The 15,851-nt window shown below is 52.9% G+C and overlaps 4 protein-coding genes across 4 annotated transcripts; 2 read left to right on the plus strand and 2 right to left on the minus strand.

Annotated features, from left to right (window-relative positions):
- Positions 1 to 5,570: 5,570 nt before the first annotated feature.
- PLICBS_003811 (uncharacterized protein) lies at positions 5,571 to 6,493 on the plus strand (the record flags this gene model as incomplete). The annotated part of the gene is made up of 2 exons (XM_018323592.2): positions 5,571 to 5,897; positions 5,945 to 6,493. The coding sequence occupies 2 exons, from the start codon at positions 5,571 to 5,573 to the stop codon at positions 6,491 to 6,493; spliced, it is 876 nt and encodes a 291-aa protein (XP_018178823.2).
- Positions 6,494 to 10,923: 4,430 nt separating this feature from the next.
- Positions 10,924 to 11,838, plus strand: PLICBS_003812 (uncharacterized protein; the record flags this gene model as incomplete). Its single annotated transcript, XM_018323595.2, has 1 exon — positions 10,924 to 11,838. The coding sequence occupies one exon, from the start codon at positions 10,924 to 10,926 to the stop codon at positions 11,836 to 11,838; it is 915 nt and encodes a 304-aa protein (XP_018178826.2).
- A 318-nt stretch (positions 11,839 to 12,156) lies between these two features.
- PLICBS_003813 (uncharacterized protein) lies at positions 12,157 to 13,203 on the minus strand (the record flags this gene model as incomplete). The annotated part of the gene is made up of 5 exons (XM_018323596.2): positions 12,157 to 12,557; positions 12,607 to 12,675; positions 12,731 to 12,814; positions 12,876 to 12,952; positions 13,004 to 13,203. 5 exons carry the CDS (start codon positions 13,201 to 13,203, stop codon positions 12,157 to 12,159), a joined length of 831 nt encoding a protein of 276 aa, XP_018178827.2.
- A 688-nt stretch (positions 13,204 to 13,891) lies between these two features.
- On the minus strand, positions 13,892 to 15,031 carry PLICBS_003814 (uncharacterized protein; the record flags this gene model as incomplete). The annotated part of the gene is made up of 1 exon (XM_018323597.2): positions 13,892 to 15,031. One exon carries the CDS (start codon positions 15,029 to 15,031, stop codon positions 13,892 to 13,894), a length of 1,140 nt encoding a protein of 379 aa, XP_018178828.2.
- Between the last annotated feature and the right edge of the window lie 820 nt (positions 15,032 to 15,851).

Below are 15,851 nucleotides of genomic sequence, written 5' to 3' on the forward strand. Positions count from 1 at the left end.
TATGTCTACACGATCATATCTCCAAAACGAAAATTCCCTCCGCTTTGGGCACGGAGGGCTGTTTTCCGCGCCACAACCGCCGCTGTCGGGACAACATGAAGCGACGACGCGCAAAACCATTCATGAAGCCAGCGTGACCATCTCCGTCACATTTCGAGACTTCCTGAAGTTGGGCGAATTCACATCCAGCGTGGTGAAGATGCCACTTGCCAGTGTGCACGACGTGCGTTGGACGCTGAGCGACGAGACGCTGCAGCAATTGCGGGAAGATGCCACGACAAAAGCGTATGCGGACGCACTTTGCAAGGCAACGTGGTATGCTCGGGCCATGGGCAAGGAGTTTGTAAGGCCGCGCAAGATCAGTGAGCTCCAGGCCAACCTGATGTCTAGCACGGGATTATTCGGGGTGGCAGCCGGGAACCGGGTCGGAGGGGCTAGCGGTGGGAATGGAGAGGAGACTACGCTTCAGTACGTCCCCAAGAACGTGCTTGTAGAGGCATCTTGCGAAGTACACTTTGAGGTGACAGGTGTAGGTTGTGGATGACAATCACTCATCAACGCCAACTCACCCCAGAGCATCTTGTGGCCCGCGTTGCAGCCATTGCTAGCAGATACATGATGTAATTTACTCAAGTTTCTTCCCAAAGGTTGGTGTTCCCATAACAAAGTGCATTGGTGTCTATGAGTCCTCATTGGCGGGGATGTCGATACGATCCAACGCGTCCTTGAAAGCCATCTCTACGTCTTGCCGCCGTAGTGTGCCTTTTGCCGTCATGACGCGTGGGACTCCATTTCGTGGTACTACTAGCACACGATTTGGAGAAACGACTCGCTCATGAATATATCTCTGGGACTGGAACTGGCTGATTCTGTTCAGTAGTTCCGTTTTCAAGTCTTCAGCGGGAAGCTTAGATTCTTCCCTTGGCTCGACTACCAACGCTGGAAGTGCCCGTCCTGTTCCAATCACAACAGCAAGTCCAACCAAGTCGTCGCCGCAAGTTTCCATGACCTTCTGTTCCATGGACCGTGTGTCGCATCGGAATGCCGACTCCAGTTTGATCCAGTCATCCATTCGGCCGGCTGCCAGGTGTCCTCTGGGTTTGCACCTGGTGAACAGGTCACCCGTGTAAAAGTCGCCGGTGCTGCGATCCCGTAGTGATGGATGAGGGCAATCGGCTGATTTTGCCGTAACAACAAGCTCGAATAGGCTCCTATCTGCACTCAAGCCGTCTGCCACAGGTCTGAACTCGTAGGCTGTGCCTGGGAATGGTTCCAAAGGCGGCACAGTGTGCGTCCCATTTGGCGCTGTTGAGCGAAGCATGATGCCGACCTCGGTGGAAGCAAACACATTGACGATGCTTATACCTTGCTCCAGAGCCCACAGCTCATCCTTTGTGTCCAAAGGTAGCCCGCTATACACCACATGCTCAAAGTCCTTCAGGCAAGCGAGGAGGGATTCATCTTGACGAGCCTCCCTGAAAAGATTGGACAGGAAGCCCGAAAACATGTTCAGTGTCGTCAGCCCGCATTGAGTAACCATCTCCCTCAGCTCGACGGACGTATACGGGATTGCATTTGGCAAGATGAGACAACCTCCATCATTGATGAAGGTGAGGAACATCAGCGTCGTTGCAACGTGACAGAAACTGCCACTGCCAAGCTGTCAGTTGTAAGTCTCTGTAGCAGGATAGAGCACCTACGCAGCAACTACCGCTGCCTGTCTTTGTGAACGCAGACGGTGTGTTGGCTTAGTCAGGAAGTCCATGGCTTTCTTCACAGAAGCATCAAGCCATCCCGCGGTTGCGGGCACGAGTTTTGGCTTGCCGGATGTGGATCCAGAAGTATGGAACAGCATTATAATGTCATCAGGTCCGGACGGTGGGCACCATTCCGGGAGTGGGAGGTTGTCGGTATCAAGCTGGAATATATCGCTCGCCACGAATGTTATCAGTCCGCTATTTGCGATGCTCGATGCACAGCTTGGGTCAACAACTAGCCCCACTGCTTCCGAGCGAGCAAACAAGTCGAGCAAAATCTTGGGATCTGCCATTCCAAGGGATATAGGTTGAGGAACGTAACCGGCTCTGGAGATTCCCCACAGGTGAATAAGATCCAGATATGAGAACCCTTTCAACCTGGGCAGACTGTATCAGAGACGAAGCAAAGGCAAGGTGCGTACAAGACACTCACCAAACGCCGATTGTAGATCCTGCCTGCAACCCTTTTGAGGCAAATTCTTGAGCCCAAAAACGGGCAGCCATCTCAACATCGCTCAGCAATTGCGAGTATGTAACTTCTTTCCAGACTCGACTGTCAGGTCCTTGCTCGGCCACATGGAGTGCCCGAAGAGATCCATGTGTACGGGCACGGTCCTGCAAGAGCGATAAGTGTGTGCGTGGAGGAGCCATTGTCTCAATAGCGGTTTAAAGCAAGCACTTGATGTTTATGCGTAAACGCAAAGTGACGTTAGGTCGTGCAAAGGAAATCGGACACCTCAATGGAGAGCAAGAGCATGTCAGCTATATACATCATTGCCGGGACGTGACGTCGCTGCACAATTATGGCGCTACATGTTTCCGGATTTGTCAGTGTTAGCTTTGTTGGGATGGATCCCACTCTCGTAGCACTACTGAGGCACTACTGAGGCAAGTCAGCTTTTAGAATCGCGCGGATACGCGGATGGCCAAGCCTAGCATATGCCGACAAGATCTGCGTCATTGCTGAGCGCCACTGGGCCATGTCAGTCCAGCCACCCTAGCCAATTCTGGTGCCTAAACTCGAAGCCCGCTTGTAATACTTAGATTTACGATCGTCCTCGAAGCTATCTCCGTGGGAGCGTACAGCGCTGCAGCTCCCTGTCCAAGCCTGTGTATGCAACTGAATTTAAGCTCGTCTTCGGAGGGATGAAAGCAATGACAGCAACGGCTGGGGTTGCTTATGACGCACAAATTGCGAGCCAATGCAGGTCGACTAGGGTAGCGGATGTCTATAGAGTAGACAAGGGAAGAGTCGTTATTGGATGGCGGAGCTAACTCATTGAGCATCGCCCCAGTTCAGACTGATGTTCCATATACTGGAGCATGTTCGCCGGCTGGTGTCAGATCTCGAATTCACCATACTATATTTCCTTATGCGTCATAACACTGACCACATACTGCAGCTGTAGGTGGATTCTTGGTCAACGGACTGAGTCAGCGTTTATAGAGATACCGCCACGTGCCAGCAATGCTGTCATGTCACGCGAGCAGAGCAGTATCAACGCATTGGTCCGTTTTTGGCTGTCCAACGTCGAAGTTGTTGCCCGTGTCAACGTGCCGTGATCTGGATCCGCCCGGAGAGCTGATAGGCCCATAACGAATATCATCAAGCAAACCATTGGGCCTCGACTCCGAGACCGGCCGCTAAAAGGGAAGGTGTTGGCTGGTCTACACAAACTCGAGTCCTTACTAAGTGTCTCGGTAGTGATAGATGGTTGCACATGCAACACGTGGCACACGTACGCGAACAAGGCAATTCTGCTCGTGGAACTACCCTCGTGCTACGGGGTGTGTACTCGGCCTGTAACTGCCCGAAGGCCTCGTGTGACCTCTGTAGACATTAATAGGTGCTTGCGGCCCGAACGGCGTCGGGGTCTGCCACCAGCTCACTCTTCTTTGGCGTAGTCGTACTCAGTGGAAGGCGGATGCTGTAGCTCGCCTGAGCAGGGCATGATGGCCTCTCATAGACATGACACGCAAGACTCCACGAACATGAAACCTGCCGACGCGACGAATGAAAAGGTTGGCCCGACGACGACGGAAGGCGGTGCCGATGCCATGCTGCAAGACATCATGGAGAAGCTGGGGGACAATGCTCGACAGGTACCCCCAGTTGATGACGTTCAGTACGTCCTAGATAAAGTTCAGCTTCTCACGGTAGAAGAGTGCAAGGGCATTATTGCGAAGATGGTGGAGGATCACTCGAATGACTACAATTTCTCGGGGCAACTGCGAGAAAGGCTGACGGCTCTGGCGCGAGGTCCTGCCGATGGGCAAAGCACGGAAGACTGGGAGTTGCAGTTGAAAACAGAAACTGCGGTAAACAGATTCTTTTCGCCATATCCAGAGGTGCGAGCCGTTTCTACTCCAACGGACGATGTCAACATACCTTGCGAAACAATTCGTGCACACTTCCTAGGACTCGCCTGGGCCGCTATCGGTCAGTTCAGCAATGCACTCTTCGCGTCTCGTTTCCCCTCAATCACCATCTCCTCAGCCGTCACACAACTGTTTTTGTATCCGTGCGGATTGTTACTCGCCAAGGTGCTACCAGACTGGGGTTTCATGCTTCGTGGTCAACGTGTCTCGCTCAACCCCGGGCCTTGGACATTCAAGGAGCAAATGCAATCTACCATTATCACCAATGTTGCGTTGAATACGGCGTACTGCTACTATAACATTCAGACCCAAACCATTTTTTACAAGGACAAATGGCTCACCCCCGGTTACGGAATTCTTCTGCTGCTATCGACGCAGCTCATGGGCCTCGGCTTTGCGGGCATGCTCCGTCGATTCGTCGTCTATCCTGTGGAAGCATTGTGGCCGAGTATCCTACCGACAGTGGCATTAAATCGCGCACTTCTAGTGCCAGAAAAGCGAGAAACGATCAACGGATGGAGCATTTCACGCTATAAATTCTTCTTTCTTGCTTTTGTCGCCATGTTTGTCTGGTTCTGGGTTCCGGGCTACCTATTTACCGCACTAAGTACCTTTGCCTGGATAACATGGATTGCGCCGAACAATTTTCACTTGAACATCATAACCGGCTCACAACTCGGGTTCGGCGTCAACCCCATCGCATCTTTCGACTGGAGTGTAATTACAGTGACTAATCAGCCCCTGGTATATCCTTTTTTCGCAACCCTGCAATTCTGCTTGGGGTTTCTTCTCTGCGGATTCATCATCATGGGTGTTTATTACACCAATGTTAGGTGGACCGGTTACCTTCCCCCCAACTCGTCAGCAATATTCGACAATACCGGAAAACGATACAACATTACAAAGGTGATCGAAAATGGCGTTCTGGTTGAGGAGAAGTATAAAGCCTACTCTCCGGTGTTTTATTCTGCTGCCAGCGTTGTCGGATACACATCCCAATTCGCGTTCTTCCCACTTACGTTGGTGTTTATCACGCTCGACCTCTGGCGGCCATTCCTCAAGACATTCCTGACTATGGCTAAGACAGCCATGTCATCGGTGAAGAAAACACTCATTGGAGTCAAAAATGCCACATCAGCAGCTCTAAGTGGCCGATTTCAAGAGGCTGGTCGAGAACTATGCGAAATTTTTAGCGACGACGGCTCCGTCTACGACGGTTTTGATGATCCCTTCACCAAAATGATGCGGCAATATCCAGAGGTTCCCGACTGGTGGTTTTTCGTCATTACCCTTTGTGCCTTCGTATTTGGCATCGTCGTTTTGTGCAACTGGCCTCAACTCCAGACACCAGTTTGGACAATCTTTTTCGTGATCGGGCTCAACCTTGTCTTCCTTATTCCGTTGGCATACCTTTACGCTATATCAGGCAGTCCCATGGGCCTCAACGTTCCCTCAGAACTGATAGTTGGCTATGCGCTGCCTGGGCATCCCGAGGCTATGATGTTTGTTAAGGCGTTCGGCTACATCATCGGGACTCAAGCGGACAACTACATTTCAGATCAGAAGATGGGCCTTTACGCGCAGATACCTCCCCGTGCCATGTATCGTGGCCAACTGATGAGTTCCATCATCGCGGCAATCGTCTGCTACGTCGTGGTACAATTCGTGGATACCCTCCCAGGGATATGCACCCCGACTCAGGCGTCCAAGTTCACTTGTACAAGTGGCTCCGTCATATACTTCTCATCATCCATAGTCTGGGTACGTCGTGACTGCCCAACGTTTGTCCCATACTAATGTCGGCGCAGGGCGCCATCGGGCCGCAGCGAACGTTTTCGCAGATGTACCCCGCTATGAAGTATGGCTTCTTGTTAGGGTTTCTCCTTGCCGTGGTATGGTGGACTGTCAAGAACTTTGGGCCGCAATTCCGCCGACTATGCATGGACTCATTGCCGGCACCCATGTTCCGTTTGTGCAACACCACCGTCTTTACTCCCATCTCGTGGCTCAAGCCCGTCCATCCGTCGATCTTTCTAAGTGGATTCCTGGTCTGGGCGCCGCTGAATCTCTCCTACGTCACCGGTGCTTTCTATCTATCTTGTTTCTTCATGTACTACCTGAAAAGGAACAAGACAGCGTGGTGGGAGAAGTATACCTATCTTCTATCGGCAGCTTTCACGGGCGGGCTGGCTTTTTCTGCCATCATCATGTTCTTCGCCGTGCAGTATTACCCCAAAGAACTCCACTGGTGGGGGAATGACGTCAACGGCAAAACTATCGATGGCGGCGCTGGGCGGAATGCCCTCCTTCAGGACCTGCCTGAGAGGGGCTACTTTGGTCCCGATTCGTGGGACTGATTGGAGCAAGTTGGAAGGCAGCTGGTAGTTGGGTTGTCGCGTGCCGGTGAGAGCAGATGTAAGTGTGGCACGTGCATTGTGGCGGAGCTCTGTTCTTGGGTGCTTCCAGTCTATGCAAGTCAACGTTCCAGGGTTCCAGTTGAGGTTGACTGTGCTCCGTTGACCCACAATTTTCCTGCTGGTACAACTTCCCGGTTCGCCACCTGCGATTGATCCACTCTGCAACATCACTCGATCAATTGATGTTTCTGCATTCCGCGCTCGCCGTTATCACCGACGGAAGATCCTCCACTTCCTCCATATATCTGCATGAACGCCATGCGCGCATGCCTGAATTGCCAGAGGAGAAAAACCAGGTGCCTGCGGAGCAACACCGGGAATGGGCCCTGTTCGTATTGCACTAGGGCGGGCAAGTTGTGTAGCTTTGACTCGCCTCCCGACCGAACACCCTTGACCAGGCGAAACCTGGACGCTGCTGAATACCGTTGCGCACAGCTCCGGTCGCTTCTGCGGTCACTTAACCCGGACATAGACATCGAGTCGGCACTGAAGCAGCATACCGGCGCGACATCAGCCGCGGCAAGCTCTCATGAGCCGGATGATGGCGAACTGGATGCGTCCCCGCCCAACCGGTATGAGTGGCATGAGGGGTCCTTGTCACCTGGAGTTGGCTCTGCAGAGCATGGCCTATCCACTGCTACTGACGGAATGGCGGCGCTTGCCACAAGAGATGCTGGCTATTTAGGTAAGTTTGATGCATCTCATCTAAACTGCGCGAATGTAATTCCGGTGTAACAACGCGACGCAGGTAGCAGCTCTGGCTCGCAGCTTCTGGAGGAGATTGATACAGTAATATCCAGCGGGACAAGAAAAGCACACACGAGCGCCCAGCACGGACGTAGTCGATCTACGCCCTCGGCTGAGCTTCTGCCTCCCGAACCGCCGGATTTGCAGCATTCGCATGTCACTGCATGTCTTGTTGATGCATACTTCAATCTTTACAATACCTGCTACCCTATCATACACGAAAAAACGTTCAGAGATCGGATGAATACCGGCCAACAACATGCACCGACACGATCGCCATGGCGGGTGGTGTACTACATGGTCTTGAGCATCGGGCACTGGCTTACAAATAGCGAGACGGAGCACTCTTACACCCAGTACTATGCGGCTGCGAGAGCCAACCTGTCTATTCAAATGCTCGAATCTGGAACAATAGAGACCCTGCAAGCGTTTCTGCTCATCGGCAACTACCTCCAGAAGAGAGATCGCACAAACACAGGTTACAACTATATTGGGTTGGCATGCAGAATGGCCCTGGAGCTGGGTTTACACCGAGAACTTTCAGGGACGGATGGTACTATCGGCCACGAGCGGCGTCGTCAATTATTCTGGACGACGTATTGCTTCGAGAGCGGGTTCAACATTACCACGGGTCGACCCCCGACAATGCTCGGTGATTTCGTTGATGCTCGATTTCCATGCAATATCGATGACAAGGTACATCAGATTTCCAGTAGTCCCTGTGCTTGTTCCAAGCTTGCTGATAAACCTTGATAGGGACTTCCGCCCAGCGCGTCGGCCCCCGCAGCTACCTATCTTCCCACGACATACTCTGCCATCATTGCTCAAGCGCAGCTAGCAAGAATCGCTGATGCAATCTACGCGGAGTTTCTTCAAGCCAAATTAGCGGGTACTAAAATTGAGTATCGACTAGCTGAGACTCGGGAGAGAGACCTCAATGTCTGGCGCCATAATCTGCCAAATTATTTTATCGCCACAGATGTTCCTCTCTGGTTCCGGGCACCTCGCGCTGTCGTTCTTTGGAAAGAGCAGAACCTTCGCATCTTGCTTTGGCGTGGGGCTCAGAAGTGCCATAGCTTCCTTCCCACGTCCGAGGACGCAGAAGAGAAGTGTCTCCATATTGCGATGCAGACTATCCACGATATCGATGAGTTTTGCACGTCCTACGCGTCTGCACTACATCAAGGCCTCGCTTGGTACGCTACATATTTCATGTTTCAGGCGGCCCTTGTACTTTTGGCGAATAACCTCGCCAATAATGGCCAAGCCGAGGCATCGGGGCGAACGGAGCTCCCATGGGCACACGAATACTCGGTGACCAAAGCTCAATCCTGTTTGCAGAAATTGGCGACGACAAGTAGGGCAGCAAGCCGTTGCCTGAAATCGCTCAACGATATCAAGAGCCGGCTCCCAACCCTTCCTTCGGCTGGCTTGGAGGGAGGCAATACCCGCGATAACGTTGGAGTTCCGGACAGCGATGCATCAACAGCCCCTGGAGGCGACATTGAACATCCACAACCGTACTACGAAGGCCCACAGAGCGAGAATGGCTTCGCGTTTCACGGCGGAGGCCAAGAGTCTGTCCCCGAGCATGTCGGTGATCCAGACTTGCGGATCCTCATGAGCCAGGTGTCTCAAGATTTTATGGATATGCCTCTCGACTTCCTACTCAATGACTGGGCTACTTAAATTTCCAAAGAGGAATGTTGAGGCTTCAGAATACCCCGAGAACAAGCGGCTGGAAGTCATCACGGTCAGCATCATTGGTTGCAGAGAGAGGCCGCTGCCATCGCATGTCGGACCTGACTGTGTTGATCCAACGCCTTGGACGCCTTGATGGTAGTGATACCGAACATTGAAGGCTAAATCTGTCTACACATGGACTCCCTCGATCAAGTTTTTGATACCCTCCCCCTTTCTGGTCCTCTCCCATGCCTTCGGCGCGTCCTCGAAAGGAACAATGCTGCTGATCATTGCTTTGACAGAAACTTTACCGGAGACCAAGAGCTCAAGTGCAATGTCATAATCCCCAGGGCCATATCTGAAGGCTGTCTTCAGCACGGTTTCTTTCTCGCACATGGCACCCAGCGGCAAGGATTGATTGAACTTCCCCATCCCAATTTGTACCATCGTACCACCGGGGGCGGATGCATAAATGCCAGTCTGTGCAGATGACTCCACGCCGGTGCATTCGAGCACGATGTCTACGCCATCTTCAAGACAAGCCTCCTTCTTGAACCTCTCAGCGTCTTCAAATGGCGTCGAAGATGTGTCCGAAACGAAGGCGACATATCCGAAGGATTTTGCAAAGCCAAGCTTTGTTTCGTTGATATCAGCAATAAAAACGGCTTTTGCTCCATATGCCTTGGCAGTGGCCGCAGCAAGGAGACCAATTGTTCCCGAGCCTTGCACCAACACAGTCTGACCGGCCTTTAGATCCGCCAGGCGAACGCCATGGACGGCGACACTCAGCGGTTCGACGAGAACTGCCTCTTGTAGACTGAGACTATCCGGGATTTTATAGGCAAAGTCTTCAGGAACTTTGAACAAGTGGCACAAAGTTCCCTCGGTCTTGGGCGGGTCGGCCGCAAAGCGCATGCGAGGGCACAAGTTGTACTTTCCGCTTTTGCATCTGTTGCATCGTCGACATGGAATGCCAGGCTCAATCGCGACGCGATCTCCAGGTTTGAGCCTGGTCACAGCCGATCCAACGGAATGAACTGTCCCGGACGCCTCGTGGCCCATGACAAGGGGACTTTCTTCGGAGACTTTCCTCGTGATCCCCCCATGCATCCAGAAATGAACCTTGGACGTCAGCGGAAGTTGTCAAAAGAAGTAGAGAACTTACATCGCTTCCGCAAACCCCAACATAACCAATTTGCACCAGAACATCATGAGGGTCGACGATTTGCGGGGTCGGGCGACGTTCAAAACGTACTTTTCCCGGCCCTAGCAGCACGCACGACAAATTTGACTGGAGCCTGTCAGTCACCATAGCAGAGGGACCGTTCGGTGGGCTCACACACATCGGTCATTTCGGAGGACGCCAGAGTCAACTATAAAGATGCTCACTGTATGTGCACTTCGTGATGATAGCAAAAGAGGGAATTCTTTTTAAGCACCATTTGCGAGTGATTCTTGTTCTCGGCCATAAGACTAACCCATAATGGTTAAAGACCCTTCGGCGTTTGATTGACCGACATCATGCCCGATGAAGTCCACGCCGAACGTCAGTGCCGAAGCGGCCGGTGGACACCAGACCATCGGAGCACTCCACACCGATAACATCGAACACGGTTGACCGGCCCCGACTCTGCGAGTCTGGGATTGGCAAGCCAACCCTGAAGATGGGCGCAAATTTCCAGAATGCGGCAGAGATCGGAAGACACAGCTCCGATTAATGACCAGTCGCTCATGGCTACTACCTCTTCAAAAGGCCATCTCTTTCTGCTAAGCTTATACAGCCTCCGCAGTCGCTGTGACTTCAAAGTTCGTGGTGTATTCTTCGCCTGGCTTCAACGAGGACGTCCAGCCAATTGTCATCTTATTTCTTTATTTTCTCATGTGAGCGCTTCCTACCACCGATCATACTCGGAAACCCCAAGACTTTATCTGGCATCAGAATGGCGCCATCAGCCGAACTTGCGGCGGGCGAAGCCCTCAAGGCTCGTGCCATTCCCTCGATGGTCTTCAGCGACGGAAGCGTCAGCTCGATGACACCACCACCGAAAGTCGAGAACAACACCGATCCGACAGTGGCAGCTAAGACAAGATTCTCCGTCAAGGGAAATGCAGTCGTCACTGGAGGGGCTGGGACGCTTGGGCTTGCGTCTTGCGAAGCGCTGCTTGACCATGGCCTTGAAGGTCTCATGATATTCGACACGAACCTGAAAGGCTGTCAAGAGGACATGTTGCGGCTGCGCAGCAGGTTTCCTCAAGCCAAAATTAGCGCAATAGCCGTCAATGTCACAGATGAGGAGGCCGTCAACCAGGCCATGGAGAAGACCGTAGAGGAGCTTGGCTCGGTCGATCACGTTGTGTGCTTTGTTGGAGTGGTTGGATGCATCGAAACGATTGACATGCCAGTGTCGCAGTGGAGAAGAATCATCGACATCAACACTACGGGCTGCTTCATATGCGCACAAGCGGGGGCGCGACAAATGGTAAAGAATGGCAAGCGCGGCTCCTCGATCACGTTTGTAGCCTCCATCTCAGCCCACCGTGTCAACTTTCCTCAACCTCAGGCCGCATACAATGTCAGCAAGGCAGCACTTCTTATGCTTAAAAGCTGTCTGGCCGCGGAATGGGCCAGATACGGCATCCGAACCAACAGCGTTAGCCCGGGCTACATGGACACAATCCTCAACGAAGGAGATGGGATTGCGCAACATCGTCAAGTGTGGGCAGAGAGGAACCCGATCGGAAGGATGGGGTCGCCGTCGGAGCTAACGGGTACCATTGTACTACTGGCAAGCGATGCAGGCTCATACATCAATGGGACGGACATTGTCGTGGATGGCGGCGGTATCGTATTGTAGAGCAGCTTAGCTAGAGAATGTTTCACCAAACTCTCCTTTGTTTGTCTTGCATGCCGCCTTGACACGATTGCAACGAGTCGTGAATAGTGAGAAGCTGGTGTCCGACCAACGCAACGTAGTGACTCGTCCATCATGGACACACAATGGCCCGGAGCCGTGGCGAGCAATAGCATGCGCATCCAGGTAGCATGCTTTGTTTTAATTTGTTACTTCAAGCTAGTGACTCTCACAACATTCCAAATAAATTGTTGGTCCTACTTGTCTATTCGTGGGGTGGTCCCGTTCAGACCAGACTTGCGGCAGAAACTGAGAGCTCGCCTACGGCAGTACATAGCCCCCGTCTATAAGAACGTCGCTCCCCGTCATGTACGTCGAGGCGTCGCTCGCCAAGTACAAATACAAGCCCTTGATCTCCTTGACATGGCCCTGCCTCCCCATAGCCGACATGCGATATGCCTCGTTGAGTGCGAGCGGACTAGCCCCCATCTTCGTATCGAAGAACCCGGGCGAAACGATATTCACCCTGGCGAACTCCCGCCATTCACGGGCCAAAGACTTGGCGAAGTGCGTAACACAGGCCTTGGTCGCGTTGTAGACGGGCTGATCAACCGGCACATTGACGATGTGACCGCTCATGCTGGATGTCACAATCAAGTTGCCAAATCCTTGCTTGCGAAAGACCTCGCCGGCATATTTGGCGCAAAAGACGACGCCGTCGACTAGAAGTATTAGCGACTTCATGATGATGGGAGAGTGAAGATGTCTCACCATTGACAGACATTTGCTTCCTGTATTCGTCCAAAGTCTGTTCAAGAATTGGCTTTGAGATGGCCATGCCTTCGTTGGTTCAGCTATGACTCCCTGCAATTCTTTCGTATTCAATGCGGCTTACCAGCGTTGGCGATGAAGACATCAATCTTCCGAAAGTCATGAACCACCTTGGATACGGTCCCCTCCACTTGAGCAGCATCGGACACTGCATCATTCGGTAAGCAGTGCACAAGGTTTGCGTGGAACCCGAAGCAATATTTGCCTACCATCAACTTTGTACGCTACAGTCTTTACATTGTAGTCCCGAGCCAACTCGTGGGATCGTTGCAGGGCGGCATCGTTACTAGAACGTGTGAGCGACTATAAATGCCAAGGGAGCGAGCTTTAAACGTACGAGTTGTACCATAGCGCGACGTTCGCACCGGCTTCTGCCATGGCGTCTGCGACTGCCAGGCCGATTCCGTCTGCCGCGCCAGTGACAACCACGACTTTCCCGTGCAGCCGAAACTGCTCGAGAACCTTTGACGGGGTGGTTGGAAACGGGCGGGGGAACCCTTCCCGCACCACGGCGCAGTCCTCAACCGTCATAGACATGGTAGCGCTCAACGACTTGGTGTGGGCAGGGGACAGGAGGAGCTCTAAACGTTGTAGATGTCCGCAACGTGAGTATTATCTCCAAGTAATTTATACCGGCAAATAGATTGTCGTGAAGCGCTCGCGGGGCCGTCGGTCGCCCCCACTCCGATCGGCTCATTGGGAGCCGAAGAGTTGATTCCAGCGGCATGCAGTGTAACGAACATGACGGTCTCGCTTCAGTACCTTGCGCATCCTGGCCTGTTCGCGGATCAGTTCAAGCCACGTCGGAGTGGAGCCCGCCGATGACCCCGCCATCTCCGCCAGCCCCGCCCCCGCACTAAGCACAAGCTTGGCCTCCCGGCGCAGAGTCTCTCCCGAGTGTCTCGGGGTGGGTCAACCCAACATGCTGGGAGCTCACCGTACGGTAGGCGGCGTTCACGAAGTTCGCCTGGTTGTTACCAAAGACCCGGCCCAGCGCGGCCACTGTGTCTACATCGGTCTCCTGATGGCATGGCATCGAAGTTCTGAGGCAAGGCAGGTTCGGAAGAAGCAATGGCTCAGTGTATTCAATGACGTCATTTATTGATCTGCCAAACTTGGAACACGCTGCATGTCTCCCTATTCTCTGTGCAAACCATTCAACAATGGCGGCGCTTGAACTCCACGGGCAAGTCCCCGGGGTTCGAATTGAATCTCTCCTGAGTCTCTAGCTCAAATGTGTCAGCAATTTTGCCATCATAAACTTGACGATCGTAGCGATGACTACGGTTTGCTCAAAGTACGCAATGTTGCGACCGATGCAGGCACGTGGTCCTGTGCTGAAGGGCAGGTGACTATTCATCATTTCCTTCTTCTTTTCTTGATCCTCAGTCATCCACCTGTCAGGCTGGTACCTTGTTGCGTCCGTAAACACCTTTTCGTTTCTGAGCAGCGAATACGTGGGCACCGAAACCGTCACGCCCTCGGCAATGAACTGTCCAGCGATTACTCTTCCACCTGGAGGAACAATTCGGGGTAGACCCATAGAGCTGGCTGGGCGCACTCGGAGGGATTCTTCGATACAAGCGCGTAAGTAGGGCAGCTTCGAAGCCGCCTCGTACGTCGGAATCTCGTCTCCAGGAAACGCTTTGTCGAGTTCCTCACGAAGCTGCGCGAGGACCTCGGCATGTGTAAAAAGGAGGAAGATTGTGTTCGTCATGGCGGCTGTCGTTGTTTCCGTGCCTGCATTCATCATTGCCGAGCATTCGGCGACAATCTCGCCCATGGAAAGATTCAGGTCGTGGCCTTTGGTGTCCTGAAGCAGTCTCTGGAACAAGTCGTCTTCTTGCACTTGCTTCGATATGCGCTCCTTGGTGTTGTAATAGACAATATTCTCCCAATCAGTTCCAGCTCTCTTGTATGGATGGCTTTTGAATAATGGTCGAGACAACCACAAAAGACCTGGTACCATGCCGAGCACTGTGTTGATGACAGTCACGTCCAGCAGCGACTGGATGAATGGAGCTTCATACAGACGGCCAGCCTTTGACTCAGCCACAAGATTGTCGTTTCCGCGGCGCAAACATCCCAGTTTGTGCCCGAAAAGCACTTGGCCAAATAGGTCGATAGTGAAGTAGTTGATCAGGCGCCGCATGTTGGCTCTTGTTCCAGAGTCTATGTGATGATCAAGCTGTGCCATGAGGGCACCAACATGTTCTTGTAGAACCGGTTCGAATTTGGACACTGTCTTTGCAGCAAAGGTGTGGGCCATCATCTTTCGTTTTGCCTGATGCTCCGCCTTGTCACGAGTATCGGCTAGGTTGCGATGAGCACCAGCGCCAGCGTCGTACCACTCTTCCTTGAGCATGTTGGCACCGTGCCCATAGATGTCATAGGGGGCGCGAGGATCGAGCACTGAGACGTGGTTTGGGGCGATTCGAACGTGGGATCCAAGTCGTTTGTGAGCGTCGTCGACGGCAGCGTAATGTCTGAAGTGAACATTATGCCAGATACGCCAAAGCGGACTGACTGCAGCTACCGCCGAAGCGGAAGGATACTTTCGGAGGCCTTTGGCGTCCCAAAAGTAGCTCAGAATAGATTGCAGAATGGGGGTAAAGCCTGCAAGAGCTAGAAAGAGGGAGACAAATCTGGAGAGCATGCTGGGTGCAGTAAAACAGACAATTGTTGCGTGCAATTGCTTTCTGACGCGCCTTCACGTGGTCAGGAGCTACAGGCGCGAACTTTCTGGCGTCCTTTATACTTTCTCAGCTCTCTACGTTCTGTCTGTGCGCATGTCCCGTCAGTAAGCCTCCGACAATACGAAGGGATACCGACTTCACTGAGAGTAAGTCCGTGGACAATGCCTCTCCTTTCTTGTGGGGTCACTCGGGCTGGACTGCGCAATGGAATTTCCTGTAGGAGCGGCGTTTACTTCCCCAGACGGCAACCCGCTATGTAGCCGGGAGGCCCAATCATGGACGGACAGCCCGGTGTCGGCGACTACTACGCTAAGGGCGCCACAGGCGCGGGCGGATGCCGTGTGACGAGTCCTGAAGATGCAGCTCTGGAGGATAGTGGGTGGGACCGATCAGCCTCCCAGTAAGGCTGTTCGGAGTCTGCCCAACCTCGAGGAGACCAGTCCCCAGGAGCACATTATGGACTTCAGGTGTGCGATATGAGCACGGGGC

The sequence above is a fragment of the Purpureocillium lilacinum genome, assembly GCF_023168085.1.
Source record: "Purpureocillium lilacinum CBS 284.36 DNA, scaffold_2, whole genome shotgun sequence".
In the NCBI taxonomy this organism is placed as follows: Eukaryota; Fungi; Ascomycota; class Sordariomycetes; order Hypocreales; family Ophiocordycipitaceae; genus Purpureocillium; species Purpureocillium lilacinum.